Below are 19358 nucleotides of genomic sequence, written 5' to 3' on the forward strand. Positions count from 1 at the left end.
ATGTTCTGTCAAAGTGCCTTGTTTGAACTTTGAACTTTATATGACTGGGGATTTATGTTTGTTATAATCTGCCTAACCTAACGTGCTTGATTTGTGCTTAGCTATCGTTGAATACTTTTGTAATATAATAATTTCTCTCATACTGTTCATCTTTTCTTCCAATAATTTTGCTGTTAACCTTAGCCTTTAGATTATAATATCTGACTTTGGTTGGAGAACGGAATGTTTCTGTTCCGTAAGGAGTACTTGATACCTGTGTAATCAAGTCTCAGAGATAGATGTGATAAATAACAATGACAGAATTGAACTGTTAAGATTTTCTGGAGACCCTGATTCAAAACTAAAATGTGTATTTAGAAATTTAAATAGATATTTCAGTAAAGACAAACAGATGGATACACCACATTCATTTTGCGAATTCTAAATAGCTGATGAATTAATATGTATGGGAACAGTATAGAATAATTTGTGGAAAAAAATCAAGTTTAGATATGTGAGGTTAAGTCTGACAGGCAGACATGAAGATGTATGCACATATATGTGATAATAATTACGCACATTTAGTATAGCCCATGTGAATTGTGTACCACTGTAGGTACAGTCTCTGTGGATTGTGTACCATTGTAGGTACAGCCTATGTGGATTGTGTACCACTGTAGGTACAGCCTATGTGGATTGTGTACCATTGTAGGTACAGCCTATGTGGATTGTGTACCACTGTAGGTACAGCCTATGTGGATTGTGTACCACTGTAGGTACAGCGTATGTGAATTGTGTACCACTGTAGGTACAGCCTATGTGAATTGTGTACCACTGTAGGTGCAGCCTATGTAAGGTAGTGTGCACAACTAGTACTGTAGTTACAGCCTAAATGGATGGTGTACCACTGTAGGTACAGCCTATGTGAATTGTGTACCACTGTAGGTGCAGCCTATGTAAGGTAGTGTGCACAACTAGTACTGTAGGTACAGCCTATGTGGATTGTGTACTACTGTAGGTACAGCCTATATGGATTGTGTACTACTGTAGGTACAGCCTATGTGGATTGTGTACTACTGTAGGTACAGCCTATGTGGATTGTGTACCACTGTAGGTACAGCCTATGTAAGGTAGTGTGTACCACTAGTACTGTAGGTACAGCCTATGTAGATTGTGAACCACTCTAGGTACAGCCTACGTAAGGTAGTGTGCACCACTAGTACTGTAGGTACAGCCTAAATGGATTGTGTACTACTGCAGGTACAGCCTATGTAAGGTAGTGTGCACCACTAGTACTGTAGTTACAGCCTAAATGGATTGTGTACTACTGTAGGTACAGCCTATATAAGGTAGTGTGCACCACTAGTACTGTAGGTACAGCCTATGTAAGGTAGTGTGCACCACTTGTACTGTAGTTACAGCCTAAATGGATTGTGTACCACTGTAGGTGCAGCCTATGTAAGGTAGTGTGCACCACTAGTACTGTAGGTACAGCCTATATGGATTGTGTACCACTGTAGGTATAGCCTATATGTAAAGTAGTGTGTACCACTGTAGGTACAGCCTATATGTAAAGTAGTGTGTACCACTGTAGGTACAGCCTATATAAGGTAGTGTGCACCACTAGTATTGTAGGTACAGCTTACAGTACAGCCTATGTAGATTATGTATCACTAGGTAAAGCCTATGTAGTTTGTGTACCACTGTAGGTACAGCCTATGTAGATTGTGTACCACTGAAGGTAAAGCCTATGTTTGTTGTGTACTGCTGTAGGTACAGTCTATTTAAGGTGGTGTGTACCACAGAGGTACAGCCTGTGTAAGGTAGTGTGCACCACTAGTACTGTAGGTACAGCCTGTGTAAGGTAGTGTGCACCACTAGTACTGTAGGTACAGCCTATGTAAGGTAGTGTACACCACTAGTACTGTAGGTACAGCCTGTGTAAGGTGGTGTATACCACTAGTACTGTAGGTACAGCCTGTGTAAGGTGGTGTATACCACAGAAGCGTGTATCAGTTTACACTGTCACCAGTTCAGTCGTACCTGCCGTTTACCAGATGCCTATCCACAGAGCCACACTCCTGTCAACTTATTTGTGTCTCAATTCATATCCACGATTCTGTTGGGGGGGGGGGGGGGGGGGGGGGATTCTTGACATATTGATTTCAAAAAGAGAAACATGCAGAACAAGAAATGCAATCTATAATACATTGTAAAGCAAGCATACAGAGACATGCTTATAATAAACTACTTTTTTGTTTGCAATGCAATTTGACATGATACATATTTGTATAAAACATAAAATATTTCCCTGGAAAATGATTTGCTGTTTTCAAAACTCATAAATATTTTACATTATAATGTAAATTTCATATTTGTGACTTTAAGAGAGAATAAATTCATATGGTTACCATGGAAGCCAGGTGATTTGCTGATGTGCCACCTGTCATTTTTTGTCATCCAATCAGGACACAGGTGTGCAGGGCTGGCATGAAAATATGTGGTGCAGTTAGGCTAATTTGTAGCTGATGAATTGGAAATTAAATCCCCAGTATTACATTGTCATGTTGACTTTTGCAAAATTAATGCAGATATCGTGTCATAGTTTTCTGCCTGTTATAAATGAGATACAGGTAATCTGTTGATACTATCCTGCATACATACAGGTAAGACTGCTACATCCCACTGACTGGAGTGTGTCATAGTAGAAGTCAATCCTCGTGTGATGTATATAATTGGTATAATTTACAAAGTCAAAAGTAATCATTGTGAGAGAAAAAAGGAGAATAATTTACCGTCTATTAAATCCAGCTTTAATGAACCAATGTATTGTAAATATTCAAGAGTTACAATGCATTTGTTTAAAACAACACTCTATTCCCTTGGGTACATTACAACGTATAGGCACACAGTATGTCAAATATTTTCTAACTTTAACTTATTTAATCAGGGTGTGATTGTTATTATCTAAGAGTTTGTGTGACTGTGACTTATCCATAAGTGTTTGTGTGACTGTGTTTTGCGATGTTTGCCTTACAGCGTGTATCCTCAAGCCTCCACCCAGCCCAGATGATGCTAGCATCTCTTCGAGACCGAGACAAGGCAAACCCAACCCCAGGGGGAGGTCTACCTGCCCAAAAAGTTAGTGTCGCTTCACCCTGTCCTAGGAAGCTGTGTACTAGAGAGTGTTAGAGAAAATTCATAGGATAAGATCAAATGAAATGTTAGGAACTTCAAACAATTATAGGATTTTCAACCAGTATTCTGAAACACCTTATATTGATTGAACGCAGTTAGAAAAAACTAATTTTGTCTCTCCGAAGTTTATATATTTTTGAAATCTTAAAAAGGCTATGTTTAACTTTATAATCCTCATCTGTGTCGTTGACACCTGCAGTCTGCCAACTGTACGCCATACTCCATACACCATCAATCACTGCATAGCTTAGGTTGTGTCTTGCTATATCACTGTTTTGCATGAGCGCTGTTAGATCATAATCAGCTCACTGCTCATATCTTCTATGTCAGCATTCCCCTGGAGGAGGTAGGGTGGTCAGTCTCAATCCAGTGATAATTCAATCCCATTTTATTTCAGTAATTTCTATAACTTGAGTTCACGTTTCGTTACCCATCATTTGTCTCCCATTACAAAAGATTTCAAACCCATATTTATTTCCCATTAGGAAAGCTTGCCTATTCAACATACAGAAACTGAACAATCCTATCCATATCATCATTGTCATAGTCACATTCACCATTAAAGAAACAAAGGATGATGATGGGATTGTTCGGTTTCAATGTATGTTAGATAGGAGAGCTCTCCTAAGGGAGGTAAGTTGGATTAAGATCTTTGTATTGATATTAAAATGTTGTGTGATAGCAGGTTATATGTAAACTTAAGTTGTGGTAACTTGTCAATGAAGTTTTTTTTATAATTTAATAAAAACATCTCAATTCTGCTTATAATATGGTACGTGGTTGGTTTACTTAACAAAACGGTATCTGCACCTGTGTGTTTTGGTAGGTTTTGTCTTGGCTGTATTGACCAATTTCTAACGAAGTGTGACTGCAATAACAGACTCAACAGTAGAAACAGGTTCAGGAATTAATGTAGTTAATGGATTTTAAATGACTTTTTACTAATGAAATATTCTAGGGTGTAACCTGTGTAACTTTGTTTTGAGTACGTGTGTACTTTTGTTGGAGCATGATAACCTTATTTGGTGTACTTTGTTGCAGAAGTCAGGAAAGTGGTGTGCTGTCCACGTAAGGATTGCGTGGGAAATCTACCAACACCAACAAAGGCAGTCTGATACCCAGAAAGGGCAATCTGAAGGCAAAAATGTGGAGCCACTGCGGCCCCCAAGTCATCTACTTCTAGGCAGCAGTGTCCACAAAGGTCCAGAACTGGGCCCCACTCCCGGCTTAATGGGACCAGGTAAATAGGGCTACCAGCTTCATTATAATAGCAAGGTTACTGTTCTCTACATAGAATCAGCCTCTTGTATAAGGCAGTACTGAGTCTGATACATTACACCAGTCCTGTGAGCCCCTCTGTATTATACCAGTCTTTTGTGAGGCTATGAGCCCCCATGTATTACACAAGTCCTATGAGCCCCCAAGCAAGACTTTGAGGTCCCTTTGTATTACACAAGTAGGTACACCCCTATGAAACCCTAACTGGTGTATATATGCACATACCTGTTTTACCTACGAGATGATCATTAAGTGGTAGTGTTTTACTATTGACAAGGAGATGCATTATGCATAGTGATGGATGGTGCCCTAGGGATAAGTAAATTTATTAAATTTTTGCTAGTTAGATATTTGATTATTTTAACTTGTGAAGGTAGCTGTTTTGGTGTTGATCAGTCAGAGCTGTGTGAAGGTAGCTGTTTTGGTATTGATCAGTCAGAGCTGTGTGAGGGTAGCTTTTTTGGTATTGATCAATCAGAGCTGTGTGAGGGTAGCTGTTTTGGTATTGATCAGTCAGAGCTGTACTTTGTGTTCACTATACACTCAAAGCCACAGATTGTTTGTTCAGATGCAGAGGAAGCAACAGTAGAATAAAGTGGTTGTTTTGGTACATAATTGGAAACATATATGAGGATATTTATTTAATTACATATCAATCTTACCAGATAATAGCAAAAAATTGTGCAATTGCATTTAGTAGCCCATTTAAAATGGCACATGGCTTTTTTGTCAATTGAATTGTCATTAGAATATGGCGCAAAATATTACCCACTCTTTTTTTTAATACATTAAAATTTTCATCTTAATAGGTACTTGGAATACCATATATATTCAGGTTTTATGGCAGAATCTACCTGTATGTTTCACTTGTACTTTGCTCTCTCAAACAATATCAGTATTCTGCCATACTCATGACAAATTTGTGACCATTTAATATCCTCTATCTTATAAATACCTCTATCACCCATTCCTAAAAGAATAGCAGTGTTTGTAAAATTAAGAATAACAGAAGTACAATTTGTTTTAGACAATAACAGTTAACCCGCATTTATTGACCATGAGTGCCTTACGTTTAGTAAGTTTGAGTTGTCTGCCCTTACAGGTGGCCCAAGAAGTATACTGGAAAGTAGTGGACATGCCGGTCTCATAGGACAAAATGCAATAAGTAAGTAATTATACTGAATATCATATACTTCTTATCACCAACATATTATTTAAACAATACACTAACATTCCCCAAGTTACTGTAATGTTCCAAATATCTTAGTAAGCACAAAACTATGTGTAATTGTCAAAGAAAAACATAAATTTTGTGAAATTACAGTGATTTGATTGCTAATTTACAATAAAAGTTATGAGAAGTATTATGTATGACATATATTCAGTATGCAAATCACCATGTAATCAAAGTAACCAGGCATTTTGATGAGATGATGGACTAATATTGCATGCCTGTAGAGCCTGTGTTGTTATGTTTTGTCAGACATGACGCCGTTCCCTCGGCCGTCGGCCTACTCCGCTCTACCTGGCGGATTTAGTGGGTTTGGTGGCCTCGGTAAGAAGTCTCTGTCACCCTTTCGTAAGTCACCAACACATGTAGTGTACCTCTGTCTTTTCTCCTTACTCTTGTAGTAGTTGTTATCACTGACAAAGGTAATCACATACCTGACAATCCTCCCTAATCTGGAAGGCCCGATTTTGAACCCTAAAATTGAGCACTTTCAACCAGTGAATATTTAATGATCTCATCTGAAAGAACAGCTCAAAAGACGCTGTTTCAAATTGCAAAATGTTGTATATTAAGCCTGTCTCTGCAATGAATTAATTAAATATGAACAAGATTTGAAATTAAAAAAATAATGGACGGTAGAATTTTTTTAGTCCAAATAACAGAAACGTGGCAAGTTTGGAATTTGTTGAGATTATTATGCCAATTAAACCTTTGTCTGTGATAACATAGATTGCTAGTGTTCCTTGTTACAGCCTAGTTCTTGTGTGAACTGTTTGTTTCTCTATCTCCTATACAACCTAGTAGTCTCCCATGTATGTGAAACGTTAGCTATTATTTATACAAAGTTGTATCGTTTATATATAAAGTTGAAAACAGAATTGTTAAAGATGAATCAATATTTGTAAAACAGTATGGGATCAATTAAGAATACAAAATCATTTAAATGACTTGTTCATTGTAAAGGAAATGTTTCAGAAATCAGAAATTCAGAAAATGTTTTTGGAGAGAACAGATCAGAAATAAAAGTAGATGTGATAACGGTTGGTTTGTGTTATATGTGAGCTGACTTGTTACGTTCTGTGTTGTAGGGGCTCCATTCAGCAGTGGGCGAGACGTACCTACTGTGCACGGCATGACCCCTCCTCCTCACGAGTGGGGGAATCGTCTTCACCGTACGCCCCCATCGTTTCCCACCCCCTGGCCAAAACAGATGGAGGAGCGAGAGAAAGAGGAAAGGGAACGGGAAAAGGAAAGAGACTTAGAGAGAGAACGGGAAAAGGAAAGAGAAAAGCGTGATTACATTGGCCTCGACAGGAGAAGAGAGGATGACAGGGAAAGGTGGGACTTGCAGACAAATGGGGAGACAAATGTTTCTTAATATGGGGAGACAACTCTGTCTTAATATGGGGAGACAACTGTGTCTTAATATGGGGAGACAACTCTGTCTTAATATGGGGAGATAACTCTGTCTTAATATGGGGAGACAACTTTGTCTAAGTATGGCGAGACAACTCCGTCTTAATGTGGGGAGATAACTCCATCTTAATATGGGTAGACACCTCTGTCTTAATATGGGGAGACAACTCTGTCTTAATATGGGGAGAAAACTTCATCTTAATATTGGGATACAATCCATTTTAATATGGGGAGAAGACTATCTGAACACCGGTAGACAATTATTATGTTAATACAATGTTGAGAAAAGCTGTAATTAACTAATGGGAATTGTAACACTTTGTATAGATATAAGGTGTTTAAATTAACAACTGTTCCTTAACAAATAAAGTAAGGATTGAAATGAGATTCTTGACATCTATGATGTTATAGAGTTGACATGTTCAATGATTGGTTGTTTGTAAACAACTTGGTTTCATACAATCAAATGTTTAAAAAAAGGCTTCATTTCAAACCTTACATTTGTGTTTGACTTCATCCTTTTGGAGGGTTTCTGTTAGTTCCTGTTGCATTTTGTACCAAAGAATCCTGTAGTTTCTATGATAGCAATTTGGCAGGAGCTTGGGAACATCAGTGTAAACCGTTTGTGATTTCCTATTTGACAAGATTAGACCCTGAATGCCTGATGAAACCATTAGCATTTTTATAGAAATCACTGGCGTTAGTTCGTGCTCATATGCAAACAAACCAACTTTTTGAGTTGATATGTTAATATGGAGCATTTATATTGGAAATATAAAGCATTAATATTAATCTATACTGTATTCAGAAGAACAACATTCCCGTCTTTAAATATGATTGATTTCAGAAATAATCAAGAACCCAATATTAACAAAAAATAACCAATCTAACTTTGTTGTTTTAGGGAGAGACGAAACAGTGAGAGACTACAGATTAACTGTCTAACGGACAGAAGCCGTGACAGGGATAAAATCTTCCCAACAGAATCGGTGCGACCAGCAAGGTCAAGATCACGCTCAAGGTCACCTCTACAAAACGGACGTGTAGGTTCTGCAAAATCTGACAGTAGTTTTGAACGTAGGTTTGATGACCGAGGTGGTTTGAAAATTAAGGAGGAAAGAAGGGATGAGGATATGCTTCATGGAGAAAGAGACAAGATAAGGAATGAGTATATGTTGGGACCGTCTATGCCAAACCCCAATAATCCACTGGCCATGTTTGATCGTAGTCGTTTGTTCATGGGTGCGTCCCCATTCCTGGCAGCTGATCGTGTGCCCTCACACCCTCTGTGGCAGTACGAAAAAAATGCTATGGAGTTCAACCATCGCATGCAGCTACAACAGGAGATGGAGCGTGAGAGACTCATTCATCGTATCCCTTCACATGCCACGTCTCTACAGGAGATGGAGCAGGAACGTATGCGGAAGGAGGAACTTCTTTTCCAGGATGAACGCTTCCGCCGGGACTACCTCTCAAGTATGCCTATGTATGAGCGTGAACGGCTGGCAGCATATGAACAGCAATCGCGGTTTTCTGGGTTACGGACAGCTGAACTAGGGGCAACTTCTCATTTTAATAGGACTCTGAGCCCAATGGTGAACCATGCTGGAGCACGGACTACTTTAAGCCCAATGGTAAACCACATCGGTGCCAGAACTATGAGCCCAATGGTAAATCATGTGGGTGTGAAGGGGAGTTCTCCAGCTTGTGCCCCTCCTCCCCTGATCCCCTCCTCTAGTGCTGCCTCACATAGTCACTCTAACTCCCCTGCTGTGGCCAAGGCTAAGGGTCACCATGGTGAACCCGGCCTTGGGGACAAACGGGATACTTACTCCAACTCCACAGACCCAGAATCCCACAGTAGGTAGTGAGACGCGGCAGACATAAGCGTACTTGTGATTATAGTTATATTAGGCAGCTCAGATACAGGACAACAAGACTGGCTACAGGCCAGTGCCAAGATTCTGGCTAGGAATCAAATACATTTCAGACTTAGTGGTAGTCAATGAAACAACCGGTTGAAAGTGCAAATTGAGAGTTGGAAAACAGTGCTAATATAACCAATAACATAGAAAACCGTGCTGGATGATGATTTATGATCGTGTATCCTGCCGTACGAAAGGAGTTACTGCTCTGTGCATATTGAGAAAGTGATAAAATATTTCAAATGCTTGTTTGATGTATTTTGATGGAATTTCTCTAGTTTCCATGGATTATGACAAGGATACATACAGATAATGCAGTGAAATTTTGAAATATTAAAAATGCAAACATTCCTTCACTTAAAAGTGTGAAAAATTATGTGTTATTGGCGGGATTAAGCAGCGTCGTTTCATTCCCACAGTGTGTAATATTAATTATGTGGGTTTCAGGGATTGTTTACAACAGTGTGTGTTGGTACAGGAAAGCTTTAGAAGTTTCCTCTACTAAGGAATGAAAGTTTCTCCACATTGAAAATTGCTGTGTAGTCACGTGTGACAGGTTTCCATACAAAGTTACTCCATAGGGGGATGTCCCTGTCACTGCAAAGGGAGGCACAGCCAAGGGGAAATATGTCACACCCAGGGAGAGTCTCACACCCAATGGGAAATCTCTCGCACCCAGGGAGAGCCTCACACCCAGGGGGAAATTGGTCGCACCCAGGGAGAAATATGTCGCACCCAGGGAGAGCCTCTCATCCAGGGGAAACCTGTCGCACCCAGAGAGAGCCTCTCATTCCAGGGGAAATCTGTCGCACCCAGGGGGAGTCTCAAATAAGGAGAGTCCTTCATACTCAAGGGGGTTTTCACACCCAAGGGGGAAGTTTTGGTCTCAACAAAAAGGACCTGCATCTAAGGGGAAGGCTCTATCAAACCCTAGGGGTCTTTCCCACCAAAGGGAGTCAAACCCTAGGGAGATCTTTTACTTTCAATGGGGACTATTGTCCCCAGGGAAAGTCTTATCACACCAAAGGATGTCAATGTCACACCCATGGGGAGTCTCTACACAAGTAATGATACACATTATATCTAACCAGACATGGTTCCAGAACGTGTTCTATTTTACAAAGACTTAAAAACATATTGGGATTTTCCCAGGACGAGTCTCTGACTTTTCCCTGAAGGCTATTTATTTCATGGATGCATTTGAAAATTCATGTATTATGAACATGGTACGAGTGATCTGTTGTCGAGATGTTAGTTGTATGGATGTGTTAAAAGGTTTCGGGTTCACGAGACAACTCATGCTGTGTTATATGTGTACAAAGCTATATCTTCTCAGGTTTTTTTCTCTTCTGATAATACAATTCTAGAAATATTGCATTCCAGATACCTATTACTTAGATTTCAAGGAAAGGAACTGTAAGTCCTTAGAGTTTAAAATTCTTAGAATCTGTGGCCTTGAATGACCGTATTGTGTTGAGGGGCTGTAGATACCTTACCTACAAACTGGAACGTGAAGAGTAGGTAAACATTGATATGTTGCTACTGCCTTTCCTGGATGTTTTTACTAGAAACGATGCTTAAAAACATTAACAAACGCATACTATGTGATTCTTGCAAGTCAATATTTTTTTTATTTTTTTTCATGTTCTTTATCAAAAATATTTATAAACAAACTGAATAAAATGTCAGTCTTCTTTGCCATATAACTATTCAAATTCCATATTTGAGCATTTGACCTTTGGATTTTTTTTCATGGACATATTTTAAAGTTAAGTGGTTAAATGTGAAAGTAAATAACATGGTAAAGACTCTTTTGTTTGTGTGCTAAATATATATATATTGAATCTCAAAATGGCAGCCAGATTAAAATCGGCACTTTTAATGATTACATATAACATAGAGGTTTCACAACGAGTGACAGTTGTTAACTTTCAAATGAAAGGTTCAATTAATTTCCACACATACCGATGTGAAAAAGTCTTATCTTTACTTTCGCATGTTATCACTGTATCAAGGTCAGTTTTGTCAACTCATATTTCAAATGACTAATCATTGATAGAATATTCAGATTGTGCTGTGCTACTGTTTATAACTTAGAATTACTGCAAATTTATCATCATATGGAAATAGATGATTATTATTATCATTATTAAAGATTCCTTTAAAAAAAAGGCAGCTATATATTCTAACTAATCCTGTTAAATGTTTCTAGTAGTAAAGCAAGTTACTATCAATCCTAATTGTCACTGGCTAAAGTGAAACTCTACTGTTGTATTTCTGTAGGGTATATACGGTACAGTGATTGTTGGATTTCTGTAGGGTATATACGGTACAGTGATTGTTGTATCTCTGTAGGGTATGTACTGTACAGTAACAGTTGTATCTCTGTAGGGTATATACAGTATGGTAACTGTTGTATCTCTGTAGGGTATATACAGTATGGTAACAGTTGTATCTCTGTAGGGTATGGGCTAAAGTGAAACTCTACTGTTGTATTTCTGTAGGGTATATACGGTACAGTGATTGTTGTATCTCTGTAGGGTATGTACGGTACGGTAACAGTTGTATCTCTGTAGGGTATGTACGGTACAGTAACAGTTGTATCTCTGTAGGGTATGTACGGTACAGTAACAGTTATATTTCTGTAGGGTATATACAGTATGGTAACAGTTGTATCTCTGTAGGGTATATACAGTATGGTAACAGTTGTATCTCTGTAGGATATATACAGTACGGTTACAGTTGTATCTCTGTAGGGTATAAACGGTACAGTAACAGTTGTATTTCTGTAGGGTATATACAGTATGGTAACAGTTGCATCTCTGTAGGGTATATACAGTATGGTAACAGTTGCATCTCTGTAGGGTATATACAGTATGGTTACAGTTGTATCTCTGTAGGGTATAAACGGTACAGTAACAGTTGTATTTCTGTAGGGCATATACAGTACGGTAACAGTTGTATCTCTTTAGGGTATATATACAGTATGGTAACAGTTGTATCTCTGTAGGCTATATACAGTATGGTAACAGTTGTATCTCCGTAGGATATATACAGTACGGTTACAGTTGTATCTCTGTAGGGTATATATACAGTATGGTACCAGTTGTATCTCTGTAGGGTATATACAGTATGGTTACAGTTGTATCTCTGTAGGGTATAAACGGTACAGTAACAGTTGTATTTCTGTAGGGCATATACAGTACGGTAACAGTTGTATCTCTTTAGGGTATATATACAGTATGGTAACAGTTGTATCTCTGTAGGATATATATACAGTACGGTTACAGTTGTATCTCTGTAGGGTATAAACGGTACAGTAACAGTTGTATTTCTGTAGGGTATATACAGTATGGTAACAGTTGTATCTCTGTAGGATATATATACAGTACGGTTACAGTTGTATCTCTGTAGGGTATAAACGGTACAGTAACAGTTGTATTTCTGTAGGGCATATACAGTACGGTAACAGTTGTATCTCTTTAGGGTATATATACAGTATGGTAACAGTTGTATCTCCGTAGGATATATACAGTACGGTTACAGTTCTATCTCTGTAGGGTATAAACGGTACAGTAACAGTTGTATTTCTGTAGGGCATATACAGTACGGTAACAGTTGTATCTCTTTAGGGTATATATACAGTATGGTAACAGTTGTATCTCTGTAGGGTATATACAGTATGGTAACAGTTGTATCTCTGTAGGGTATATATACAGTACAGTAACAGTTGTATCTCTGTAGGGTATGTACAGTATGGTAACAGTTGTATCTCTGTAGGGTATGTACAGTACGGTAACAGTTGTATTAAGATAGTAAGATATATATGGTTCTGTGATAATGTATGTTTAGAGGATGAGTTTGAGATCAAAGCTTGGAAAAAAAATGAAAAGTAAAAAGAGATCGATATTTGAAATGTTAAGATATGAGTGACTGGGCTGATAACATAATAAGCCGTAGGTATATGAGTGACTTGGCTGTGTTGAGATTTATTACATACTTACTAATAAATATGGGTTTTTTGTATATGCGATACAACACAATTGCTCTAACCCATATCAGCCCTCGCCGTATCACACCCCAAAAGCCGTATCAGCCCCTGCCGTATCACACCCCAAAACCCGTATCAGCCCGCAAAACACGTATCGCACCCCTTTTGGATTTTTTTTTGTTTTTCAATATTTCAAAAGAAAATTTTATCATAAGATAGTAGCTTTTATTAATTAGTATGTAATAAACATAATAAAACATTACTTTTTCCATATCAAACCCAGTATTAACCTGAGACTGCAATATCAGCCCAAGGGCTGATATTGGTCGAGGGTTGATACTGGGTGTGATATGGGAAAAGGCATGTATTATTCTCTATATATATGAATCTGATGTATTAAGATATGAATGAATTTGTTTCAATATTTATAAATGGATTTTTAGATGAGACTACCTTTTGAGTTATGACTTCATGGGATTCTATTTATTGATGAAATTCTTATGAATTTGTTATGTAAATCAAGTTAAGACATTTATTATCACATTCTGTCAGAAGAGGCTAAGTCATTTATGAAATCAATGATGTTATTTGTCAGGACGGAGTTGTTACACTCTCTCCTTACTTTGGCAGGTGAATTATAGGAGTCGTATGGAACATGCAATAACAAAGATCAAGTCATTTACATTGAATAGCTGAGTTGAAGAAAGTGTATTTATGAATGAGGTAATTTATTCCACTACTACGTGTTGTTACTGTGAGGACTAGATCACAGTCATGTCGTGCTTAGAGAAAATGTCTATTTATGAAATATTCATAATGTGAAATTTTTAAACCAAATATTCCAGAACCTAATGGATTTTACACATTATATAGATTGACATTTTTTTTTTATATTTTTTCATAATATGATGATGAAGTGGAATGAATGTTGAATTGTATATAGGTACAGCCAGGGTGATGCTGTGGCTGTATATAGGTACAGCCAGGGTGATGCTGTGGCTGTATATAGGTACAGCCAGGGTGATGCTGTGGCTGTTCTTCTGTGTTTCTTGTAATAAAACGTCTCTTTAAAATTGAAACAAATTGGTTTCTATGAAATAGAAGCACACATTAAAGAATACTGAAATATAATCGGTGTTTATTTTTGTTTTCTGAAGGAAATCGCTGGTTCTGCTAGTGTATTTATCATCTACAGTAAAACCTTGATATAACGCCCCTCGTTTTACTTGCCACCTCACTTTCCGCCAAAACATTCCAATATCTTTTGGTTTCTTTCTGAAATCCCCGATACAATTTTGACATATATATTGCCAAACCTTTCTACGATGCTGTTATAATGTCTGAACAGATGGTGGCAGTATAACAAGGTACACTGTATTTAAACATATGTACTAGTACTGTATAACTACTAGGTCAAAGTAAGTGTAGGGGTTGATGATGTAGCTCACCCCTCCACATCGTTATATATCAAAGTAAGTGCTGGGGTTGATGATGTAGCTCACCCCTCCACATCGTTATATATCAAAGTAAGTGTTGGGGTGGATGATGTAGCTCACCCCTCCACATCATTATATATCAAAGTAAGTGTTTGGGTGGATGATGTAGCTCACCCCTCCACATCATTATATATCAAAGTAAGTGTTTGGGTGGATGATGTAGCTCACCCCTCCACATCATTATATATCAAAGTAAGTGTTGGGGTTGATGATGTAGCTCACCCCTCCACATCGTTATATATCAAAGTAAGTGTTGGGGTTGATGATGTAGCTCACCCCTCCACATCGTTATATATCAAAGTAAGTGTTGGGGTTGATGATGTAGCTCACCCCTCCACATCGTTATATATCAAAGTAAGTGTTGGGGTTGATGATGTAGCTCACCCCTCCACATCGTTATATATCAAAGTAAGTGTTGGGGTTGATGATGTAGCTCACCCCTCCACATCGTTATATATCAAAGTAAGTGTTGGGGTTGATGATGTAGCTCACCCCTCCACATCGTTATATATCAAAGTAAGTGTTGGGGTTGATGATGTAGCTCACCCCTCCACATCGTTATATATCAAAGTAAGTGTTGGGGTTGATGATGTAGCTCACCCCTCCACATCGTTATATATCAAAGTAAGTGTTGGGGTTGATGATGTAGCTCACCCCTCCACATCGTTATATATCAAAGTAAGTGTTGGGGTTGATGATGTAGCTCACCCCTCCACATCGTTATATATCAAAGTAAGTGTTGGGGTTGATGATGTAGCTCACCCCTCCACATCGTTATATATCAAAGTAAGTGTTGGGGTTGATGATGTAGCTCACCCCTCCACATCGTTATATATCAAAGTAAGTGTTGGGGTTGATGATGTAGCTCACCCCTCCACATCGTTATATATCAAAGTAAGTGTTGGGGTTGATGATGTAGCTCACCCCTCCACATCGTTATATATCAAAGTAAGTGTTGGGGTTGATGATGTAGCTCACCCCTCCACATCGTTATATATCAAAGTAAGTGTTGGGGTTGATGATGTAGCTCACCCCTCCACATCGTTATATATCAAAGTAAGTGTTGGGGTTGATGATGTAGCTCACCCCTCCACATCGTTATATATCAAAGTAAGTGTTGGGGTTGATGATGTAGCTCACCCCTCCACATCGTTATATATCAAAGTAAGTGTTGGGGTTGATGATGTAGCTCACCCCTCCACATCGTTATATATCAAAGTAAGTGTTGGGGTTGATGATGTAGCTCACCCCTCCACATCGTTATATATCAAAGTAAGTGTTGGGGTTGATGATGTAGCTCACCCCTCCACATCGTTATATATCAAAGTAAGTGTTGGGGTTGATGATGTAGCTCACCCCTCCACATCGTTATATATCAAAGTAAGTGTTGGGGTTGATGATGTAGCTCACCCCTCCACATCGTTATATATCAAAGTAAGTGTTGGGGTTGATGATGTAGCTCACCCCTCCACATCGTTATATATCAAAGTAAGTGTTGGGGTTGATGATGTAGCTCACCCCTCCACATCGTTATATATCAAAGTAAGTGTTGGGGTTGATGATGTAGCTCACCCCTCCACATCGTTATATATCAAAGTAAGTGTTGGGGTTGATGATGTAGCTCACCCCTCCACATCGTTATATATCAAAGTAAGTGTTGGGGTTGATGATGTAGCTCACCCCTCCACATCGTTATATATCAAAGTAAGTGTTGGGGTTGATGATGTAGCTCACCCCTCCACATCGTTATATATCAAAGTAAGTGTAGGGGTTGATGATGTAGCTCACCCCTCCACATCATTATATATCAAAGTAAGTGTTTGGGTTGATGATGTAGCTCACCCCTCCATATCGTTACATATCAAAGTAAGTGCTGGGGTTGATGATGCGGCTCACCCCTCCACATCGTTATATATCAAAGTAAGTGTAGGGGTTGATGATGTAGCTCACCCCTCCACATCATTATATATCAAAGTAAGTGCTGGGGTTGATGATGTAGCTCACCCCTCCACATCGTTATATATCTTCAATGAAATGGCAATAGGATTCATCATGGGAAAGGAGAGTGCCGCATACAAAAATAGGGCAGTGTCACATTAAAAAAATAGGTCACTGTGATATACATTTTGACTTCAATTAAAAATGCATAATATTTGAGATACTGTATGTGGGAAGTATATCTAACTTTATTTTACCTGGTGTGATCAAAGTTGGTTTGGTGGTACATCTTGGGGAGGAGGAGTGCCATGCAAAAATGGACTACCAAGTTTGTTCAAATTAATGACCTTCACCCATATTCAAGGACTTAGGTCAAAATGTTGAAATATTTTATTAGCAACTGCTGTATAGGAGAAAGGCCTAGGGTGATGTTGAGCCAGTGACACGCTGATGAAGAGCAACCAAAATGTTAAAATGAATGTCAAACATATACACAACACGGTCTTAATATTAAAATGCCATAGGATGATATGTGACCAGTTTTGTGCTCAGATAAAGAGCTAGGAGGATTGTCCAAATGAATGACATTCACCTATATTCATGGTCACTGGGGTCAAACATGTCAAACAAATTAAACAACTCGGGTCTGAATAATAAAATGCCATAGGATGATATGTGACCAGTTTTGTACTCAGATAAAGAGCTAGGAGTTTGTCCAAATGAATGACATTCACCCATATTCAAGGTCACAGGATTCAAATGTGTTGAAACATTTAAACAGTTTCTTCTAAATAACCAAAATGCATAGGTTGGTGCTATCAAGATTGTTCATGTAAATGACATTGACCCACTTTCAAGGTCACACCTGGTTTAATTTGTAAAAACCTTTAAATGACCCCATCTCAAAAACAAAAGGTCTAGGGTGGTGATATTTTGCAAGTTGCTTGCTTGGTTGAAAGGCTATCAAGTTTGTTCAACTCAATGACATTGTTAGGTTTTCAAGGCAACAGGGGTAAAATTTGATTAAATCTTTTGCAGGTTCTTTTGAATGACTTAATCATATATACTGATATTTTACCTGTATATTTATTAGCTCACCTGGTCCGAAGAACCATAGTGAGCTTATGCCGTGGCGCAGTGTCCGTCGTACGACGTCAACTTTTTCTTTAAAACCTATCTTTTCCTAAACGCCAAAGAGGATTTCAACCAAATTTGGACGGGGAGGGCAATTATTTCTTAAATAAAAGAGGTTGGCTCGACCCCTGAGGCCAGAAGGGCAGGGCCCTGAAGGGGAACTTAGCTAATTTTGCTTTAAAATGCATCTCCTCCTAAACACCAGAGAAGATTTCAACCAAATTCAGTCTGAAGCGTCAGTAAGGGAGTGCAATCATTTCTGAAATAAATGAGGTTTGTTCGACCCCTGAGGCCATGGGGGCGGGGAACTTAGCTAATTTTGCTTTAAATCGCATCTCCTCTTAAGCCCCAGAGACGATTTTAACCAAATTTGCTCTGAAACTTCATTGGGGGCCAGGGGGGCCAGGGGGGCGGGGCCCTGAAGGGGAACTTAGCTAATTTTGCTTTAAAATGCATCTCCTCTTAAGCCCAAGAGACGATTTTAACCAAATTTGCTTTGAAACTTCATTGGGGGAGGGCAATAATTTCTGAAATAAATGAGGTTTGTTCGACCCCTGAGGCCATGGGGGCGGGGAACTTAGCTAATTTTGCTTTAAAACGCATCTCCTCTTAAGCCCCAGAGACGATTTTAACCAAATTTGCTCTGAAACTTCATTGGGGGCCAAGGGGGCGGGGCCAAGAAGGGAAACTTAGCTAATTTTGCTTTAAAATGCATCTCCTCTTAAGCCCAAGAGACGATTTTAACCAAATTTGCTCTGAAACTTCATTGGGGGCCAAGGGGGCGGGGCCCAGAAGGGGAACTTAGCTAATTTTGCTTTAAAATGCATCTCCTCTTAAGCCTAAGAGACAATTTTAACCAAATTTGCTTTGAAATTCATTGGGGGAAGGCAATCACTTCTTACATAAATGATGTTGGTTTGACCCCTGAGGCCAGGGTGGGGGGCCTGAAGGGGAACTTAGCTAAATTTGCTTTAAAACGCATCTCCTCTTAAACGTCAGAGACGATTTCAACCAAACTTAGTCTGAAGCGTCTGTAGGTGAGGGCAATCATTACTTAAATAAATGAAGTGTTGGTTTGATCCCTGAGGCTAGGGGGGCGAGGCCCATATTCTATGGTGTAGTTTTCATAAACTGTTAAAAATTGGTTTCTAGGTTTATAAAAGCTTTCAGTTGAATGAAAATTAAAGTATTGTCTAATTACACACTGTAACATGACATATTACTTATTTCAAAATCATGGCAACTCAATGGAGGCCCCTGATTAGTTGAAAGTCAGATATTGTGGTCACAGTTGGGTTAGAACATATATCTTGTCTGGTTTTGGGGAAATTTCATATAAAGATGTACTAATGCATTCAGTTGTAATGACTTAAGTATAAAACCAGGTGAGCGACTTGTCCACTTTAAGGTTATATTAATACCAGGTGAGTGATGCAGGCACATTGGGCCTCTTCTTTTAAAAAGAAAGTCTGTTAGTACGGAGCTGCATTGCCATAAATGACTTAATTGTCTATAAAACAATACTAAAACAAGCATTGTTGTTGGGTCATAAAACATAACAAAACAATCGGAAACAAACCTTTAAACCAGCTTCTATACTGGCATAGTACTCAACAGCTTCAAAGTAGACGGCTGTGATAAGGGCCCTGCATCTTTCAAAGGTAAAGGCCAGTTATTCTGACTGTTAGTACTTATAGATATATCTGTGTCATAGCTTTCAGTTGAAATGTAAAATAATACGCAAGTGTGAGAAATTGTGACGCAATAAAAAC

At 38.7% G+C, this 19358-nt stretch overlaps 1 protein-coding gene across 6 annotated transcripts in view; it reads left to right on the forward strand.

Annotated features, from left to right (window-relative positions):
- Positions 1-9367, forward strand: part of LOC110458575 (autism susceptibility gene 2 protein-like) — a 233407-nt gene extending 224040 nt beyond the window's left edge. For 3 of the 6 annotated variants that reach the window (XM_021510334.1, XM_021510338.1, XM_021510340.1), the window contains 6 exons: positions 3019-3120; positions 4219-4417; positions 5558-5620; positions 5939-6034; positions 6775-7024; positions 8007-9367. In XM_021510334.1, coding sequence (XP_021366009.1) covers positions 3019-3120; positions 4219-4417; positions 5558-5620; positions 5939-6034; positions 6775-7024; positions 8007-8970 — 1674 coding nt within the window. In that variant the 3' untranslated portion in view covers positions 8971-9367. The remainder of the gene's footprint in view (positions 1-3018; positions 3121-4218; positions 4418-5557; positions 5621-5938; positions 6035-6774; positions 7025-8006) is intronic. The other 3 variants (XM_021510335.1, XM_021510336.1, XM_021510337.1) reach the window with 3 other exon arrangements.
- The last annotated feature ends 9991 nt before the right edge of the window (positions 9368-19358 follow it).

This window comes from Mizuhopecten yessoensis, unplaced genomic scaffold, assembly GCF_002113885.1.
Source record: "Mizuhopecten yessoensis strain PY_sf001 unplaced genomic scaffold, ASM211388v2 scaffold9651, whole genome shotgun sequence".
Lineage (NCBI taxonomy): Eukaryota > Metazoa > Mollusca > Bivalvia > Pectinida > Pectinidae > Mizuhopecten > Mizuhopecten yessoensis.